The sequence below is a fragment of the Dendrobates tinctorius genome, unplaced genomic scaffold (genome assembly GCF_039654945.1).
Source record: "Dendrobates tinctorius isolate UK_male_01 unplaced genomic scaffold, ASM3965494v1 ptg000065l, whole genome shotgun sequence".
Taxonomy (NCBI): domain Eukaryota; kingdom Metazoa; phylum Chordata; class Amphibia; order Anura; family Dendrobatidae; genus Dendrobates; species Dendrobates tinctorius.
In genome coordinates this window covers 15,107,440-15,129,330 of record NW_027361733.1, presented here as the reverse complement: position 1 = coordinate 15,129,330, position 21,891 = coordinate 15,107,440, and the positions used below count along the sequence as shown (strand labels likewise).

At 42.5% G+C, this 21,891-nt stretch overlaps 1 protein-coding gene across 1 annotated transcript in view; it reads right to left on the bottom strand.

Annotated features, from left to right (window-relative positions):
- DOK5 (docking protein 5) overlaps nt 1-21,891 on the bottom strand; it is a 115,384-nt gene that overhangs the window by 965 nt on the left and 92,528 nt on the right. Inside the window, exons 3-7 of the mRNA XM_073580657.1 lie at nt 20,834-20,948; nt 18,817-18,936; nt 17,290-17,479; nt 14,699-14,834; nt 5,127-5,247 (exon numbers count right to left, since the gene is read on the bottom strand). Coding sequence (XP_073436758.1) covers nt 5,127-5,247; nt 14,699-14,834; nt 17,290-17,479; nt 18,817-18,936; nt 20,834-20,948 — 682 coding nt within the window. The remainder of the gene's footprint in view (nt 1-5,126; nt 5,248-14,698; nt 14,835-17,289; nt 17,480-18,816; nt 18,937-20,833; nt 20,949-21,891) is intronic.

The window sequence follows — 21,891 nt, the reverse complement described above, 5'->3', positions numbered from 1 at the left end:
CCCTGATATCAAGATATTTTGGTATTTTGGCACTGACTTATTATCTCACCACATATAAATGTTCTTTTATCAGACGGCTAGCTACACATTATCTCAGAAGATTCTAATACTAATAATATCTTAGAATACCATATTATTTGTGAGAGCTAGATTTTATCTACAGACTTATCCCTGATTTCAAGATATTTTGGCACTGACTTATTATCTCACCACGTATAAATATTCTTTTTATCAGACAGCTAGCTACACATTATCTCAGAGGATTCTACTATTAATATTATGTCAGGATACCATATTATTATTTGTGACAGCTAGATATTATCTCCGGACTTATCTCTGATATCTAGACATTTTGGCACTGACTTATTATCTCCCCACGCAGAAATATCTGTTCTTCAGACCGCTAGCTACACATTATCTCAAAAGATTCTACTATTATTATTATGTCAGGATACCATATTGTTATTATTTGTGACAGCTAGATAATATCTCCGAACTTATCTTGGATATCGATATATTTTGGCACTGACTTATTATCTCACCACATAGAAATGTTCTTATTATTAGACAGCTTGCTACACATTATCTCAAAATATTCTACTATTAATATTATCTCAGGATACCATATTATTATTTGTGACAGCTAGATATTATCTCCGGACTTATCTCTGGTATCTAGATATTTAGACGCTGACTTATTATCTTAGACATATGTATATATATTATCCAGTGATACTATTAAAATATCAGACATCTACTCATTCTCTCAGAATATTCAATTATTGTATGACATCTATATGTTATCTCAGGCCACAAACATTTTATCTCAGACCTCTAGATATATCTTAGGATGCCATATTTTGTCAGACAGCTAGATTTTATCTTGTAATACTGACTTATTATCTCAGACAATTAGATATTATTTCAGGGCACTGCCTTATTATCTCAGAAATATACATATTTTTTGATACCTCAGTGTTATGTCCAGAAGCTACATAGTATCATAATATCCCTGAGGACTGAGTAATTACCTCAAACATTTAGTTATTATCTCAGAGCATGGAAGTTTCAAATCAGACATCTAGATATTTAGGCACTGACTTACATCAGACATCTAGATCTCAGGCAAAAGCAAAAATTAGCTTTTTTGTTTGTTTTTTTTGCTATCTCAGGATACTATATTATTTTGTCAAACATCTATATATGATCTCATGCCACTGACGTTTTATCTTTGACACACAGACATTATTTCATGGCACTGACTTATCATCTCAGACATTTACATATAATCTCATGATAACAGATTATTTCAAGCATCCAAATATTAATTCAGGCCAACTACTTTTTATCTCAAACAACAAGATATTATATAAGGGCACTAACTTATTATTTCAGACATCTAGATATTATGTTAGTAAACTGACTTATTATCTCAGACATGTACATACAGGCTCATCTCACAAAATTAGAATATCATCAAAAAGTTAATTTATTTCAGTTCTTCAATACAAAAAAATGAAAGTCATATATTATATGGAGTCATTACAAACAGAGTGATCTATTTCACGTGTTTATTTCTGTTAATGTTGATGATTATGGCTTACAGCCAATGAAAACCCAAAAGAATTAAATTCACTTTTTGATGATATTCTAATTGTGTGAGAAGCACCTGTTGTCAGTAATATGACACATAAGTATGTGATACCCAAGAACACCACTAGATGGCGATACCTGACAACTACATGACACACTATTGGGCTTGACAATGGACAGTAACTACAGTATAAGGGGAGGTGAGGCACAGGCAAAAGCTGACGCATATCTATTCTCTTCCGAGGAGGAGATTATAAATTCATATAATGTATCCAAGTAAATGAAGGCAAGTATGTTGGAAATCAATAACATGTCTGCAGCCAGCTCGAGTAATTGAGATTGATGCACATCATTTACTGATGTACTTGTGGCCGATTTCATGCAGTATTTTTTATTTTTCATTTTAATTTAATTATCCTACCTGATTTCCATGTGGAGCGGCTGCCGGCTCCTTAATATATAAACTGATTTACTTTTCATTAGTAGAATAGTAATTAATAATCCTACACATATATTAATGACGGGAGCGAGCAGCTGATTAACAAGTTTCACCTTCACTAAGACTGTACTGTGGTTTGTTATACTGGGGCCTCGGTCTGCAAGTAACTCATGTATTATTTGTATTAATGAGTGCACCATTATCTCAAAGCTCTGAGAAGACAATTGAGACATCTGAGAAAATAAGTCAGAGCTCGGTTATAACAAGTTGGAGCTCTGAGACAATAATTCAACGTTCTGAGACAATAAGTCAGAGCTATGAGACAATAATTCAAAGCTCGGAGACAATAATGCAAAGCTCTTAGATAAGTCAAAGCTATGAGATAATAAGTCAGAGCTCCGAGATAATATGTCAGTGTTCATGTAAACCAATGTTCAAACACAAAAATCAGCACTCTTATGGTATTATCTGTTGTGAGTTCATTTTCCCCTTCACCATTGAGGTCTGATGAACTCCCTCTTCTGGTGAAGGAAGGTAGTGAGGCTGATTACCAAGCACCTGAGCTGGATGATGATGACTGGGTGACGGGAATTGCTGACTGGATATAAGGCAGCTGATGCCCTTCTGCCTGGCTGGTGATTTCTCTGAGGGATTCTAGGAGACCAGTCTGATTCCTGCTCCTCAAAAGCTAAGTTTTCTGCTCTGCTTTTTGCATTTGTGTTTTGGTTTTGTTTTGCATTGTTTTTCTGGATTTCTGCCATTCCCTGCTGGGGTGAGCAGAATTCCTTTTTGCCTTTTTGCTCTGTCTTTAGAAAATACCTGAGTACTGATATAGTCTTTTTGAAGCCTAGCGTCTTCAGGGTTTTTTTTCCCTGTCAGTCTGTTGGCTCATGTTTTGATAGGGTTTTTGTGCGAATTGCAGACAGCAGCTTTTCTATCCTGTCCTATTTAGTTAGCTTGGGCACCATCATTTGCTCAGCCTATCTTTCTATCTGTGTTAGTGTTTTTTCATCTTGCTTCACCGTCATTATATGTTGGGGGCTGCCTATTGCTTTGGGGTCTGCTCTGGGGCAGTTTAGATTTTCCTTTCTGTCTTTAGGCTATTTAGTTCTCCGGCTGTGATCGAGGTGTCTAGGGCACCATAGGAACCCCCCACGGCTACTGCTAGTTGTTGTTTGATAGGTTCAGGGGTCTGCAATCCGTTAGCTGCCAACTTCTCTGGTTTTCTGGACTTAGCTAGTATTTCTGTTTTTGCCTCCTACGGTGACTCATTCATAACAATTTTCTCAGGGCACTGACTTATGATACAGGTAAATGCTGTAATATAATTAGTGATAGCACCTGAGATAATAAGTCAGTTTTGCTATGTTTTACATTAGTGCAGCAATATAATAAGTTAGTGTTCTTATTTTATAACAGCTTTAATATAAAAAGTAAGTGATAAGTCAGTGCCCTTATGATTTAGGTGAATGTTCTAATGTAATGAGAACACTGAATTATTACATCAGGACACTGACTTATTATATTACAACACTTAAAGGGGGTATCCGGGACTAAACAAAAAATGTACCTAAGCACTAAGGGTGAGTGCACACAGTGCGGATTCAGCTGCAGATTTTTCCGCGCGGATTTGCAGGTAAAGTGACCTGCTGTTTTCCTGCAAATTTGCCTGCGGATTCCCCCTGCGTTTTAACACCTAGACAATGGAATAGGTGTCAAACCGCAGCAGAATCCGCAGAAAGAATTGACGTGCTGCGGATTTAATACCGCAGCAAATCCGAGCAGAAAAATCCGCAGCATGTGCACTGCGGATTTTAAAAGCCATTGGATAACATTGTACTGTACATTGCTTGCGGATCCACAGCAGAATCCGCACCGTGTGCACATAACCTAACAGGCAAGCAATTGCAATTTACCTGCCTGTTGTGCACGGTGCCGTTCTACCCCGACACAGAGCGGTCACAGATCCCTCCTGCTGGGGATTCAGAAACATCTACTGACATTATGTCTACAGAGCGGAGGCTTCTTTTCCAGTCTGCTCTGTCGACAGGGCGGGACTTCTGGCATCATTCTGACTGACAGTCGGATTTCCACTGTCTAACTGGGGGAGCCGGCTGTTAGTCAGAATGACGATGGAAGTCCTGCCCAGTCACGTCACCATAGGCAGTTATTAGGCTACTTAAAAGATAGGACTGCCTTGTTTTTCGTTAGTACAGCAATACAATAAGTCAATGCTGCTATTTAACAAATTTCTAATGTAATAACTCTGTGCGCTGAGATAATAGGTCTATGCCATGAGATAATAAGTCAGTGCTCTTATGATATAGGTGAGCACTCAAATATAATAAATCAGCACCCTGAGATAAGTCCTTTCTCATATAAGTGAATGATCCAATATATAAAGTCAATGTATTGAGACAATATGTAAGTGCTCTTATGATATAAGTAAATGCTTTAATATAATAAGTCAGTGCCTGAAATAAGTCACCACTGTTGTTTTATAAATGCTCTAATAGAATAAGTAAATGCCTGACTTCTCTGGGGTAATAAGTCAGTGACAGTGACCTATAATGATAAATTAGTGCTGTTATGTTGTATGCTAGTGTCCTGAGATGATAAGTCAGTGCTGTTATGTTAGATTTCAAGCGACATAATATAGTAAGTTAATGCTCTTATATTATACCTGAGTTTTCTAATATAATAAGTCAATGGTTTTACATTATAATGGAAGACTTTAGCATTAAAAGCCAGTGTTCGAGGTCAGTGCTTTTACTTTATAGGCATGTGAAGTAATATATAAGTCAGTGCTGTAATATAATAAGTCAGTGCTGTTGCATTAGAAAGTAATGTTTCATTACAAGTCAGTGCCCTGAGATAATAAGTCAGTGCTCTTCAGCTATAAGTGCTCTAATATAATAAGTCAGTATTCCTATAGTGTAAGTTCTCTAGTATAATAACTCAGTGCCCTTAGATAATAAGTCAGTGCTCCTATAAGAGTGCTGTAATATAATAAGTCAGTACACTGAAATAATAAGTCAATGCTCTTGTAAAAGTCAATGATGTAAAGAAATAGGTAGAATTCTTTGTACTTCACCTTGCAGGCTGTAGAGCTGTCCTGTACTGTGCTGTCTTGTAATGTGCTGCCAGTATGCGCTGCGAGGTAATGGGACCATGGTGTTGAGAGATACTGTCCTCTCGCTCATTCTCATTTGAAGCTGCAAGAAAAACATGATAATCTTATTAACAGCTTCCTTCCACTATATAACTCTGTGTCCTACCTAACATCAGGACACCACTTGCAAAAATTCTTCATGATACCATTTTTCTTGTTCTCCATGTAATTAGCATTGATTTTTCCATGCTGAATGGACCCTTTAATTGTTATTGCGGATTTTCCTCCTGATATCCTGATAAGCATGCCGATGCCTTACAGTTAACAAGTATAGAAATCCGCCCATCCCTGGTGATATTAAATGGCCACTGCTGTTTTCACAAAATTTTGTATAAATCAATATTACAAGTGGAAAAAAAAACTTTGGAATTTATTGCATCAGAGAAAGCTGCTTCTTTCTCCACTCACTCTGGAAAACTGCTAAAATCCATCTGGGCCACAATATGACAAACTGCCAGCTTTACTGAGTGCCAGCTTTACTTTGTTGATTAAAGTCTATGGAGAGTGGTAGAGGAACAGAGTAAGGTAAAGTAGCAGAGATGCACAGAGTGATGCTGCTGAAATCACAGCTACACTGCTCAGTACTGCTTTATAATTTCCTCCATGTTGCTGCTACTACTTATGAGCATTTGGTGCATAGAGAGACAAGTGTAGCAATCCCCTCATATCAATGTTTGCTGTGCATAGATGATATCCTAGCAGCTACCCTCCACCCACTAGCTCAGAGACATCTGACAATTATAGAGAGCCTGCAGAGGGCAAAGTGGTGAAAATACAGGACATTAGTCATCTGAGACACTGCTATTCCTCATGTACGCACACAGCAGCTCATTCTGAATAATCGGCTGAAATCACAAGTACCCTTTAATATTTTCAATTTCTTCACATATATCTCAGACGACGATTGGCAAACAGCAGCCATGTCTTATATGGCGGCTCCTATCAGCAATCATCACACATCCCTGAGATTCAGGAACTTCTCTGCTGTGAATGTAGTGACATCAAACAATTCCAGGACCACGGAGAGCGGCACCACAATGAGCTGTGGCAGCTACCAGCACAATCATGGGCTCATCCATGATCAGAGTGTGAGGAGCAAATTTCAGTTTGACTGTCCAGATGGAGAAGGAGCACCACCTACTGACACTTGGGGTACAGGACAATGACACTGACACTTGAGGTACAGGATTTTGACACAAGCTAGAAGATTATAACACACTGACACTTTGAGTTGAGGATTATGACACACTGACACTAGGACAGTGACACAATTGGTTTACAGGATAACGACACTGATACTTAGGATACAGGATAATCACAGACTGACACGGTGTGCACGACAATGGCACAGACACTTGGGTACAGCAAGATGAAAACTGACACTTGGGTGCAGGATTTTGACACACTGATACTAGAACAGTGGCACACTGACATCTGGTTTACAGGATAATGACTGTATCCTATGCTTGTCCCTGTCATTACTGGCATGGATGTTTTTTTGCTCCTGCATGTTAATCACTATAATTCCTTGATGCTAACACACTTGTCTTTATCCATTTGGGTTTGACTATTTCCTGATTGTATTCTCGCTTCTGACTCCTAATTCTCCCCTCCTGTGTCTGTGGTCAGTCTCCCTGCTGCCCCTCCCTCCTGATCACACCTGGCCTATGTCATGTGCACTTAAGTTGTTATAAATTCAGAGTCCCAGGCGTATTCAGCAGAAATATGCCAGAAATGGACCAGAAGTGAGCAGAAGGTACGACTAACCATTAGTGTTAAATGTACTAAATTTCTCTTTCCCCCACAATTACTCTCATCATGCTTGCATATGCCCTAACAGTTTTGGCTCCATTGCTCCTCACTCTCCTTTGCTATCCGCAAACCCCAGCACCCTCTAACCAAATAATAATCTCTCCTTCCTTCTTGCCTCCCCACCTGACCTCCTCTGCTGACCTCCTCCTCAACCTCAGATCTCTCCTAATAAAACACAAAACAAGCCAGCCACTCTCCTCCCACCTGCTCTCTCTCTCTGCTTCTCCTCACTGCTGGTGATATATCTCCCAATCCTTGACCCCCACAACAGCTAATACCTCGCATTATTTCCCCTTCTATCGCTCCCAACCTAATATAAACACCCGAAATCTCGCCTACTACAAACCTGTGCCCTTGATGACCATAACCCTGCTCCCTCTCTCTGGATCATTCTGGAATGCCTGCTCCGTCTGCAATAAACTCCATGTGATTCACAACCTCTGTACTTCTTGTAATTTTTCCTTCCTGGGCCTCACCGAAACATGGCTGACACTCTCCAACACATCCTCCCCTGCTGCGCTATGTTACGGCGGCCTCCACTTCACCCACATTCCTCGCCCTGGCAACAGACATGGTGGAGGAGTGGGCCTTCTCCTCTCTTCCAACTGTACCTTTAACCCAATCCCACCTCTACCCTCCCTTATCCTCCCCTCTTTTGATGTCCACTCTGTCCACATCTACTCTTCCTGCAACCCCCAAGTGGCTGTCATATACTGACCTCCAGCCCGACCACTGCCTTTATTGACCAGTTTTCCACCTGGCTTATTCACCTCTCTGCTGACATTCTCACCAGTAGCGTAGCTACCGGGGGGGCAGAGGGGGCGGTCGCCCCGGGCCCTGCGCTCTGAAGGGGCCCACCGGAGCTACACTACTGTAACTGTATCGGCGTGCACAACGCTATGGGCCCCTGAGAAGGCGGTGGGGGGCCCCGGTGCCAGCAATGGGATCACAGCCGGCAATGTCGTCCTGAGTTAATCTGTAGGCACAGGACCTGTGATGAGGTCACAGGAGGGGCGGAGTCAGGGGGTCACATGATCAGGGGCTTCAGAGGCTGGCTGCAGGACTCTGCTGTGCTGGTTGTCATGCATTGGTGCTGGATAAGGTGGTTTATGTGTGGGGTCTGGGAGGAGTTTACAGCCAGGTGGATGTAGCAGAGCTGTGTGTGTATGAGGTGTACAGAGCGGAGCCGTGTGTGTAGAAGGTGTACGAAGCAGAGATATGCATATATGAGGTGTACGGAGGAGCGGAGCCGCGTATGTATGGGGTGAGCGGAGCCGTTAATGTACAAGGTGTTCAGAGCGGAGCTGTGTGTGAACAAGGTGTATGGAGCGGATGGGGGGGTGCTGCCTTATACTACAGTCTGCCTATGGGAGGAGTGCTGCCTTATATTACAGGCTGCCTATAGGGGGGGTGGGGGGTGCTGCTTTACATTACAGTCTGCTTATGGGGGGCTGCAATATACAGTTGTGGCCAAAAGTATTGACACCCCTGCAATTTTGTCAGATAATACTCAGTTTCTTCCTGAAAATGATTGCAAACACAGATTCTTTGGTATTATTATCTTCATTTAATTTGTCTTAAATGAAAAAACACAAAAAGAATTGTCCTAAAGCCAAATTGGATATAATTCCACACCAAACATAAAAAAGAGGGTGGACAAAAGTATTGGCACTGTTCGAAAAATCATGTGATGCTTCTCTAATTTATGTAATTAACAGCACCTGTAACTTACCTGTGGCACCTAACAGGTGTTGGCAATAACTAAATCACACTTGCAGCCAGTTGACATGGATTAAAGTTGACTCAACCTCTGTCCTGTGTCCTTGTGTGTACCACATTGAGCATGGAGAAAAGAAAGAAGACCAAAGAACTGTCTGAGGACTTGAGAAACCAAATTGTGAGGAAGCATGAGCAATCTCAAGGCTACAAGTCCATCTCCAAAGACCTGAATGTTCCTGTGTCTACCGTGCGCAGTGTCATCAAGAAGTTTAAAGCCCATGGCACTGTGGCTAACCTCCCTAGATGTGGACGGAAAAGAAAATTTGACAAGAGATTTCAACGCAAGATTGTGCGGATGTTGGATAAAAAACCTCGACTAACATCGACACAAGTTCAAGCTGCCCTGCAGTCCGAGGGTACAACAGTGTCAACCCGTACTATCCGTCGGCGTCTGAATGAAAAGTGACTGTATGGTAGGAGACCCAGAAAGACCCCACTTCTTACCCCGAGACATAAAAAAGCCAGGCTAGAGTTTGCCAAAACTTACCTGAAAAAGCCTAAAACGTTTTGGAAGAATGTTCTCTGGTCAGATGAGACAAAAGTAGAGCTTTTTGGGCAAAGGCATCAACATAGAGTTTACAGGAGGAAAAAAGAGGCATTCAAAGAAAAAAACACGGTCCCTACAGTCAAACATGGCGGAGGTTCCCTGATGTTTTGGGGTTGCTTTGCTGCCTCTGGCACTGGACTGCTTGACCGTGTGCATGGAATTATGAAGTCTGAAGACTACCAGCAAATTTTGCAGCATAATGTAGGGCCCAGTGTGAGAAAGCTGGGCCTCCCTCAGAGGTCATGGGTCTTCCAGCAGGACAATGACCCAAAACACACTTCAAAAAGCACTAGAAAATGGTTTGAGAGAAAGCACTGGAGACTTCTAAGGAGGCCAGCAATGAGTCCAGACCTGAATCCCATAGAACACCTGTGGAGAGATCTAAAAATGGCAGTTTGGAGAAGGCACCCTTCAAATATCAGGGACCTGGAGCAGTTTGCCAAAGAAGAATGGTCTAAAATTCCAGCAGAGCATTGTAAGAAACTCATTGATGGTTACTGGAAGCGGGTGGTCACAGTTATTTTGGCTAAAGGTTGTGCAACCAAGTATTAGGCTGAGGGTGCCAATACTTTTGTCTGGCCCATTTTTGGAGTTTTGTGTGAAATGATCAATGTTTTGCTTTTTGCTTCATTCTCTTTTGTGTTTTTTCATTTAAGACAAATTAAATGAAGATAATAATACCAAAGAATTTGTGTTTGCAATCATTTTCGGGAAGAAACTGAGTATTATCTGACAAAATTGCAGGGGTGTCAATACTTTTGGCCACAACTGTACTATTGCGTCTGCCCATGGGGGCTGCATTATACTATATTGAGGACTATCTAGGGGGCCATCATACAATGTGGAGATTATTGAGGGGGCCATCATACAGTGTTGGAGCCATCATTGGGGGATACTAAGGGGTCAGTATGCATACAGTGAGGGGGCATTATACTGTGTATAGGGGAGCTGTACGGGGGGGACTCAGGACATTAATAAATGTAAAGTGGGCACGTATTGTTATAGGGAAACTCAGGTTACAGTGACTGTCAAACGGGGTAAAAATGGCAATATTACATTCTAGGGGCCAAAATGTGGGCACTGTTTTCTAGGGCAATTGCAACCGGCATTACTATATTATAGAGGGATGCTTTAGAATTTAGAGGTCACACAGAACCACACAGTAGGTGCAGTAATAGGGACACATACAGCAGCAGAGGCTCAGTATTGGGGTATCAGGTGCAGTAATAGGGACACATACGGCAGCAGCGGCTCAGCATTGGGGTATCAGGTGCAGTAATAGGGACACATACGGCAGCAGCGGCTCAGCATTGGGGTGTCAGGTGCAGTAATAGGGACACATACGGCAGCAGTGGCTCAGTATTGGGGTATCAGGTACAGTAATCGGGACACATACGGCAGCAGCGGCTCAGAATTTGGGTATCAGGTGCAGTAATAGGGACACATACGACAGCAGTGGCTCAGCATTGGGGTTTCAGGTGCAGTAATAGGGACACATACGGCAGCAGCGGCTCAGTATTGGGGTATCAGATGCAGTAATAGGGACACATACGGCAGCAGCGGCTCAGTATTGGGGTATCAGGTCCAGCAATAGGGACACATATGGCAGCAGCGGCTCAGTATTGGGGTATCAGGTGCAGTAATAGGGACACATACGGCAGCAGCGGCTCAGTATTGGGATATCAGGTGCAGTAATATGGACAAATACGGCAGCAGCGGCTCAGTATTGGGGTATCAGGTGCAGTAATAGGGACACATACGGCAGCAGCGGCTCAGCATTGGGGTATCAGGTGCAGTAATAGGGACACATACGGCAGCAGCGGCTCAGCATTGGGGTATCAGGTGCAGTAATAGGGACACATACGGCAGCAGTGGCTCAGCATTGGGTTATCAGGTGCAGTAATAGGGACACATACGACAGCAGTTGCTCAGCATTGGGTTATCAGGTGCAGTAATAGGGACACATGGCAGCAGTGGCTCAGTATTGGCGTATCAGGTGCAGTAATAGGGACACATACGGCATCAGCGGCTCAGTATTGGGGTATCAGGTGCAGTAATAGGGACACATACGGCAGCAGCGGCTCAGAATTTGGGTATCAGGTGCAGTAATAGGGACACATATGGCAGCAGCGACTCAGCATTGGGGTATCAGGTGCAGTAATAAGGACACATACGGCATCAGCGGCTCAGCATTGGGGTATCAGATGCAGTAATAGGGACACATACGGCAGCAGCGGCTCAGTATTGGGGTATCAGGTGCAGTAATAGGGACACATACGGCAGCAGCGGCTCAGCATTGGGGTATCAGGTGCAGTAATAGGGACACATACGGCAGCAGCGGCTCAGCATTGGGGTATCAGCAGGATGAGGGGTTTGTGCAGGTTGGAGATAGATGGTGATGGGGCTGGAATATGAGAAGTGAAGCGTGTCTTTGTTGTATTCTCTGTAGCAGAGTCGTGGCTGGAGGAGCTGTCATGTTGGTCTGGGCCAGATGGAAAAGACGGGAAAAGTGAACGATTCCATCAGAAAGAACGTCAGTGGTAAGACACTATCTGTAACTGTGCAGTAATCACTTGTATGTTTTGTAAGACTGGTATTTACCACTGACCATGTAATATCCATGTTGGTCTTTATATTGGGATTATTTTGAGTAACAGCACAGTAATCTCCTACATCCACTATTAGGGTGCATCAGCGAGTTCTAATCAAAGTTACCTAGTTAGGGGCCCACTCAGAAGTTTCGCCACCCCTAAAGCAAAACCCTAGCTACGCCTCTGATTCCCACCATCATCATGGGTGACTTTAACATCCCCACTGACACTCATCAGTCGGCAGCCTCCAAACTCCTGTCACACACTTCATCTTTTGGACTTACTCAGTGGTTCTCCTCAGCCACCCACACAGACAGACATACACTAGACCTGGTCTTCACCTGTCTCTGCTCCCTATCTAACTTCACAACCTCGCCTCTCCCTTTATCTGACCACCATCTACTCACTTTCTCATCCCTGTCCTCCTCACCTGTCACCCATGTCCAGCAGCATGCACACCTCCGCAGAAACCTCGCACATCTAGACACTATCACACTCTCTGACTCTATCCTAACACTGTCCTCCATATCCTCACTCCATGACACAGACACTGCCACTAGTTTCTACAATGCCACTCTTGCATCGGCTATCGACTCGGTCGCCCCTCTCATGCATAGCAGAGTGCGACGAATAAAAAGACAACCCTGGCACAATAACATCACTCAAAAGCTTCCGCAAGTATCCAAAATTGCAGAGTGGCGTTGGAAGAAAACGCACTCGCAAGACAATTTCACCTCATTCAAACAAGCTACACTCGCATTCAAATCAGCTATCACCTCTGCTAAACAGGCCTACTTTACATCCCTTGTATCTTCCTTATCCTACAACCCCAAACAGTTGTTCAACACTTTTAACTCCCTCCTCCGCCCACCACTGCCCCCTCCGATTTTCCTAATCTCTGCCAAGGACTTTGCCACACACTTCAAAAATAGATAGACCAAACATGGCAAGTCTTTATTGGTCAACCACCATAATCCATTTGTATACCAGACCAATGCCCAAACCCCATAACCTCCCTCTCCAACATCACTGAAGGAGAGGTTACTAATCTCCTCTCCAACTCACAACTCACCACTTGTGCACTTGACCCTATCCCTTCCCACCTCCTCCCCAGCCAAGATGATGGCACTCTAATTCAATATATCCCATTATCCTCCACTAGCTGGTGTTCTCTTTTTGTCTGTCTGTTACAAAATTTGATTTTGCTGTATTCTGAAATGACTCTAGGAGGGTTGAAGATTCGGTCTTGTAGTACAAGCTTCAGGCGTTGTGCGTTAGAGTTATACATTGAAGATGACCAAATGAGTAGGTAGAAGACATAATAATGTGGAGGCCAGAAAGTCAATGACTAAACGGCCATAAATTATGATCAATAATATATATTGTATATCATGATCCACATATTAGGACTAACCAATGTAGAGGACACTGCACATTTAATAGAAACTACCCAAGGAGGAAAAGCAGTCAGAAATCCATAAAAAACAAATTTTATTAAATAATGTAAAAATACGGTGCATGGTAGGGAAAACAGGAATAAACAGCATCATGGTCAAAAATGGGGACCAGCCACACTGCAAGCATCGCACCAGGAATAAACGTATTAAAGTGAACAAATTGACAATAATCAGACTGGGAAAGAATGGCAAATATTGTAATGGCAAGGAGTGTACAGAAGCATCACCACATAGCCAAAGGATAATATCCTATTAGATGGCAAACTACCCTGCCCGTAAAGGACACATAACATACATAACTGATGCTATGTAAAGCATCAGGGATAAAGGCAAAAGATAATATTGCTGGAAGGAGTCCTTTGGCTCCGAAACGCGCGTCGGGGACTGGATCGACCCCACTGCCACCACTGCTTCCAGGTACAGCAATATTATCTTTTGCCAAAGGATATTATCCTTTGGCTATGTGGTGATGCTTCTGTACACTCCTTGCCATTACAATATTTGCCATTCTTTCCCTGTCCGATTATTGTCAATTTGTTCACTTTAATACGTTTATTCCTGGTGCGATGCTTGCAGTGTGGCTGGTCCCCATTTTTGACCATGATGCTGTTTATTCCTGTTTTCCCTACCATGCACCGTATGTCCTTATAAAATATTTTTACATTATTTAATAAAATTTGTTTTTTATGGATTTCTGACTGCTTTTTCTCCTTGGGTAGTTTCTATTGAAGATGACCAGACTCGTCAGATAAGGACCACGCATTTCCTAATTACAAATGTTTATTTAGCTGCTATGCTTGATTTGAGGGTTCTTCAAGCTGCCCTGGAGAAGAAGATAATGTCCGATTCCCCTTCATCATTGTTATGTCATCATTAGTCCTAATTTAAGAGACACTACTCCTGAATAGTAATATAGGGACATCCTGAAGATTATTAACATAACACAGGGCAGGAAGATGTGACCTCTGGGGATGATCTCCTCTTAGGAGGGGATGTTCCCTTTAATGACCAAATAGAGGGTAGGTGGAGGATTGCACTAAAGAGCTCAACCCCTTTGAATGATCATACATATATAGTGGGTACGGAAGTATTCAGACCCCTTTCAATTTTTCACTCTTTGTTTCATTGCATCCATTTGGTAAATTCTAAAAAGTTCATTTTTTTCTCATTAATGTACACTCTGCACCCCATCTTGACTGAAAAAAAAAACAGAAGCGTAGAAATATAGACTGAAGATAGATAGATAGGTAGATAGACATGAGATAGATAGATATAGACAGATAGAAGAACAATTATCTCATTACATACCATTGAATTCTTGACGCTCTGCAGTAACCGCTCATGTTGGTCGGCTATCGCTAGAGCGGCTGAATGAACCTTGTGATAAATGGCTTCACCTTCTCTGGTTTGAAAGATAAACAGTCCTTCCCCGGTGTCACACATTCTGCCAAAAGACAAGCATAACATGAGTCTTCTCCAGCCAAATCCATAACTCTTCCCCTAGAGAGTGTCATCGCCTGTCTACCACCATTGCAGCGGAGACATCCCTGCCCTGTGCAAACACACACTGAGATAAGAATATTATCACCCACCCCAGGATTATCTATCAGTATAAAAAACCTGCTAATGACTGAGTGAATCTTTCAGATTGTGTCACATGAAATGTCCTCTGGAAGATTAGAGGTGGACATAACAAGACAGGAACTATATGAAGATATTATATACCGTAGATTGATTATGGCTTAAAAATATATACAGTACAACAAAAAATATATACAATGGGTTAACAATTGTGCCAAATCTATATGATGTCATTGTCAACTTGGAGGCTTGTTCAATTTTATAAGGCCTCCGTTACACTAAACGACACACCAGTGATCCTGACAACGATACGACCTGGTCAGGATCGCTGGTGCGTCGCTACATGATCGCTGGTGAGCTGCCAAACAGGCAGATCTCACCAGCGATAAGGACCAGCGAGGACGCTGGTAACCAGAGTAAATAGCTGTGTACCCTGGATACCAGCGTGCTCGCGCTGGGAGCTGGCATCCAAGGTAAACAGCGGGTAACTAAGTACGCGTGGCGCTTAGTTACCCGCTGTTTACCTTGGATACCAGCTCCCAGCGTGAGCACGCTGGTATCCAGGGTACACAGCGGGTAACTAAGGGATGCGTGCGCTTAGTTACCCGCTATTTACCTTGGATACCAGCTCCCAGCGTCTGCTTACAGTGCTGAGAGCTCGCTGATCGTTGGTCTCCCGCTGCCACGCGATGCGTGCTGGCCAGCGGGAGACCAACGATCAAAAAATGGCCCAGGACATTCCTGCACAATCAGCGATACCCGGCAGGGGGGCCGGTTGCTGATGCATGCCACACACACCGAGATCGCTGATGCGTCACAAAATCGGTGACTCATCAGCGATCTCGTTAGCGATCTTGCTTAGTGTGAAGTACCCCATAGTTATTGTAGCTTACCAGTCCAACCAATAATGGACATCTAATTGCATAAATTTATCTCTGCATTTATTCAATGGGAGACTTTTTACACCATGAGCTATACAATGATGGATTATTTAATGTATGACCTTTATCCATTAAATTCCCTCTAGCCATGGACCTTTATCCAATGGATCTAATAATGGACCTTTAATTTAATGATTATCTGACCTGAGGTTAACATCCTCAATAATCAGAACCTCCCACTCCTGTCTCCAAGACTTTTCACGTGCTGCGCCAATTCTTTGGAATGCACTACCCAGGTTAAAACGATTAATCCCCAATCCCCATAGTTTTAAGCGTGCCCTAAAAACACATTTGTTCAGACTGTCCTATCACCTCAACGCATTAACCTAACTATCCCTGTTGGCCCATTCAAAATTTTTTACTATGACCTGGTTCCTAGCATCATGTTCTCACACGCTTTATGTATTTAATAGCCCTCTGTGTCTGTACTGTTACATATTTAGACTGTTAACTGGTTCATGCAGCATCACAGGAACACCCGATTCTTACACTATGGCTGGTCCAAACAATAAAAGCAACTGTTACCACCCACTTTTCGTGTCTCCCCTTTTCCCTTATAGATTGTAAGCTTGCGAGCAGGGCCCTCATTCCTCTTGGTATCGTTTTTTATCTATGTGTTTATTGGTATGCTGTAATGTCTATTGTCTGTAGAAATCCCCTCTATAATGTAAAGTGCTGCGGAATATGTTGGCGCTATAGAAATAAAATTATTATTATTAATGATGGAACTTTATCTAATAATGAACCTACATCTAATGATGGACCTTTCTCCAATGATGAACTTACACCCAGTGATGAACCTACATCCATTAATGAACCTTTCTGCAACGATGGACCTTCATTTAGTGATGGACTTTTCTCCAATGAAAGGACCTTCATTTAGTGATGGACCTTTCTCCAGTGACAACCCAATATTCCATGATGGACCTTAATCCAATGATGAACCTTTCACCAATGATGATCATTCATTTAGTGATGAAGCTACATTGAATAAAAACGCATTTTTTTATTCAATGATGAACCTATATCCAAATATTGAACTTTATCCTATAATGGACCTTTGTTTAAAAATCGACCTAGAGGATAATGGTTATTCATGTAATGATTTGTCCAATGATAGTCCTTCATCTAATCAAGGACCTTTATCTAATGATGACATTTAATGACAGGCTTCTCTCTACTGAGGAAACTTTATACAGGCACAGACCTTTTTTAACAATGGAGCTGCATCTAATTATGGACTTATATTCATTTTTTTTTTAATTCAATGATGAACCTTAATCCAATAATGGGCATTCATGCACTGCTGGACCTTTATCTGAGGATCAGAGGAACCATTCAAACAGAGCAGGTCATGTGTGGCTTCTGTCTACCCACCTGCCAGCTTCAAATGTGAACCAGGCTGGGTCCCGTCCGTACCTCCGCAATGAGCTTAGTGGCCAAGACACCAGCTTCAACCTGGGGTTCTGCACATCCCATAAGCTGATGTTCTCAAAGGTGATCTGCAGTGTACACTCCCCATGGACATCTGTATTAGGGGACGGCATCAAATACACATTGAATCTCTCTGGGAGAAAAACAGAACGTTAGTCAAAAATCTCTATAAAAGAAACTAGGATAGAAAATATTCAGAAAAACAAAGTCAACCATAGATTATATATTGAGCCATTGTAACAACCTGACATGGATTTCATGGATTTCAGTATGGGGAATAGTGCATAATCTTTAGTAGTTTATGAAATTTCTTCTACAGTCACATCCAAAGCTGCATTCAGTTTTGCTGCAAGATTTCTTGTAATTGCTGAGCCCTGTTGTTTAAAAGGAATCGGTCACCGGATTTTTGCTTCCTAAACTGAGAGCAGCATAATGTAGGGTCCGATACCCTGATTCTAGTGATGTGTCAATTACTGGGTTGCCTGCTATAGTGTTTGTAACATCACAGTTTTATCAGTAGGGGATTATCACTAGTTGGCCTGCTGTCATATAGTCCAACCCTTCCCCCACCACTGAAAGGCAACTTTCTGCCTATGCACAGTGTACCCAGAGAGCAGCCAATCAGTGGTATGGGCGGGGTTATACAGAGGTCAGCATTCAGAGAACTGGTAAATATGCAGCAGAGAAAACAGTTTTTATTCAAAACTGCAGCACTCAGTAAAGCTAGTGATACATTGCTGGAATCAGGGCCCCTTCCCCTACGTCATGCTGCTCTCTGATTGGGTAGCAAACACCTGGTGTCAGAGTCCCTTTAAATTAATATGAATAGCATAAATATAGGTAGTGAAGAAATCCTACATCTCCCACCGTGCAATGAAACTTAAAGGGATTGTCCACTAACTGGACAGCCCCTGCTCATCCCTCATTAAAATTAAAACACATATACTTATCCCCGGTGCCAGCACCGTTTCAGCGGTGTCAACACTTGCATTCCCATGGCTCATGCGAGGTTGCTATGACACGTGAACCTCAGCACTGGCGTCACTATCGCCATTTTCGGGTGCATTGGGCAGGAAGTGAGGGCTGTGGCTGCTCTCTGACTTCCTCTTCGTGTTCGATTTGTCCGAGTGCGGAGACAGAGACACCAGCGCTGTTTGGGCGCCAGACTCACGTGTCATAACAATCTCACAATGAGCCCCGGGAATCCAAGTGTTGACACCGCTGGGACGGCGCCAGCACCAGAGGCGAGTAAAGATGTTTTTATTTTAACAGGGCCAAGCATGAGGGATGAGAAGGGGGTAACCAAATGGTGGACACCCCTTTCAACACCTTAAATTAACCATGTCAATTAAAGGTATGACTGCCAGCACAACGTTCCAGGTAGCTGAAGTCAGAAGATCTGTCCAGCTTTGGATGTGACTGGAGTACTTGCACTACCGGTGTGTATGATGGCCTAGGATGATCTCTCACCATTTTGCTCTCTTTCTACACCAGTTGCCAGCAGATCTGGTTCCCCCAAACTTATGTCATTTATCCGGGTCCCAAGACACTCAGTGTGCAGCACCTTACACCATTCATCAGCTTCAAGATCTGCAGGAAAACACAACACAAGGCGGGTATACCATAAATATCATTGTGCCGCTAATATACAGCCCTTAAGGGGCCAGTCCAGCCTTATGTAAAAACGTCTTAATCAATACAAAACAAGGATTCCGAAAATTTCTAATAAGACAGAAGAGTACGAATCATCCTTTTTTTTTGGCTACTTTTCTTTATTGAATTGTGTGAAAAATCAAAAATGCTCTTTAATTTTTTACTTTAACTTTTTTTGCAACTTTTTCTTCACAAAAAAATTACATGTGCTGCCTAAAAATCACAAAAAAAAAAAGCAAAACTTTTGGGCGCATGAAATCTTTCCAGGGAGGCGACTACATTTGTGACAAAATTTTGCAGCTTTCAGAAAAGTTGCAAATGATGACTTAGGTGAAAACTCCGAACCTAGCCCACAATGCCGAACATAAAAAAAAACATAAAAAGGCATGTAAAATAAATTTAAAAAGATGCAAACAAAAGCATAAAGCACATAAGAAAATTAGGTGTAAAGCAACAAAAACTAGACAAAAAAAAGTTGCAAATGCTATAAAAAATCAGACCTTTGTGATTCAATCTCTCATCATTATTAAGATCTCTGCATGCTGTCAGTGAGTGGGTATATATTTTTTAGATCCAGAAGCTGAAAATCCATTTCATTTAAGTCTTGCTTACACGGCTGTAGACTGTTATTCCACCAAACGCGTTTCAAGTTGCAATTACATAAATGGCTCTTCTCCAGCGCATTAAGGCCGGTTTTCAGCTGCAGTGAGTGACGTCGCTCCGTGTCTCACCGCACTTACTTCTATAAATTAATACATCATATAAATTACGTTTCAAACACCTATTGCTATTTTCTGCTGTGGTTCTCACTTTTACTAGACCATTTCAGTAAAAATGAGCAAATCACAGAATGTCTTCCTGCTGAGTGATCCTCTGCGCTTGGTGCTGTTTCCCTGCAGCTCCTCCACAGGCCAAGTGAGGCATTACACATTTCTGGATAAAATCAATTGGTTCTCTTTGCAATGCCTGGAAGGGCCAGGTCTTTGTAGGGTCTTGAATGTGGGCCCCCTAATCTATCAACTTAGTCTTTGTTGATATGATATTAGAAAGTGGGATTTATACATCTGACACTATTTTTAAGTGTTAACTCCACCTTCCTATTCTAACTATTTGATACTTTATTACAGGTGATCAGATGTCCCTGAGATTCACACACCTTACTAAAGTGACAGCTTCTCCATCAATTACTCCATCAATTGTTGGTGACAATCAGCCGCTATATCATGTCTGACAGGTTGTCATGGTTACTAACATCACTGGTTCAATACACTAGTCAATGCCATGAAGAGGCCTTCACGAGGGAAAGTCACACTGGTCCTACGCCTCAGCATATGGTGGGGGGTGGGATAATGTATGGCAGCCAGACCTGTCTCGTTTTCATTCTAGGTGCACTGTATTACATTAATTTTCCTGTGGAACTAGTGGAATGGCCTTTTCTCCAAAGTGTCCCAGGAGCCGTTTTTCAACATGACAAAGCCAGGCCACGTGTTATGAGCTGTTTGCATGTCCTAAACGTGATACCATGGTCTTCAGCATCTTCAGAATTGTCTCCCATCAAGCACATTGGGAACATCATTAGCCAGCAATTGTAAAATAGCTGCCAGCAGCGGATCTTGATGATTTGCACAAGTGCTTTCTGCGCGGCAGAACATTCCTCAGACAACCATCAATAACCTTACCGATGACAGCCAAGGTTGTAAGTGCCGGGATTTCTGCACTCATACTAAATACTAAATAAGTGGGATCAGGCCAGAGGGCGATCACGGAGTGTCGGCCCATCCTCAGCATGGCGCCTAGCCGAGATGAGCCTTTATAAGTACATCTCATATCTTACCTGACTCACAAGCAAACGTTTTGGAGGTATCATCCATAAAGAATATTCCCACCGCGTGCTTCTTGGTTGTTTTCGGGAGTCTGACAATGCTTTTTACATTGTTGAGCTCTGTAACCTGGAAGAAGAAGATGTATGGATTGTTATTGAAAGGTCTCCATCTGACCCACAGATTGGTCACGCAGGCAGGAACATGGGGTCCTTGCTGTTGGAAAGTTGTACATGACGACAGGCACCCCTATGATCACTTGAATATAAACATGTTCCCGCAATAAAAAACTAATATATATATATACACACACAGTATATATCTCTTAGGGGCTTCAGCTCTCTGGTAGCCTCATGCATACACACAGGCACAGGGTTTATACATCAAAACTGAATAAAGTTTATTGTACTTCATAAACTGTACAGCTCCAAAATGAAAACATCCTTTCTTCAGGACAAATGAATAACAAAACAGTCTTTTCTCTGGGTAAGGAAAGAGAATCAGTCACCTCAACTTGGTATTACAGACACGTCTCAGTCTCTAGCATATACTGTCCACCATGAACGTTTTTTCTCCAGCAACAACACAACACACTCTGCTGATCTCAACCTATAAGAACCAGGTCGGAACATGGGAGCGACCTTTCCCACCCAGGCTCTTTCTGTCGCTCCTAAATCCTGAACCCAAAACCCCAGCCAAACTAAAAACCATCTCAGCAACCTTTACCTGCCACCCAGGTCCTTACCTCCTGCTTTCTAACAATATATATATTTTTAGGGAGCGGTAGCGACCTAGAAACCCTCCATAAATCATGTCCTGAAGAGTAATGCGCAGCCGGCGCTCTCAGTTCTGTGCTCCCCTGTGATACTCCTGCCTCATGTCATAGAAACACATATTGATTAGCGCCTGCAAAATGTACAAACAGCTTCATTAAGGGAACAAAGAACTGACAGCGGTGACCAGACCGACCTCATCCTCAGCCGCCGCCAAACCTTTTAACACTTTCACCGAAAAACCGATCTCTCTGCCTGTTACCATAGATGATGAAAAAAAATTCTGTAAAAGTATATTC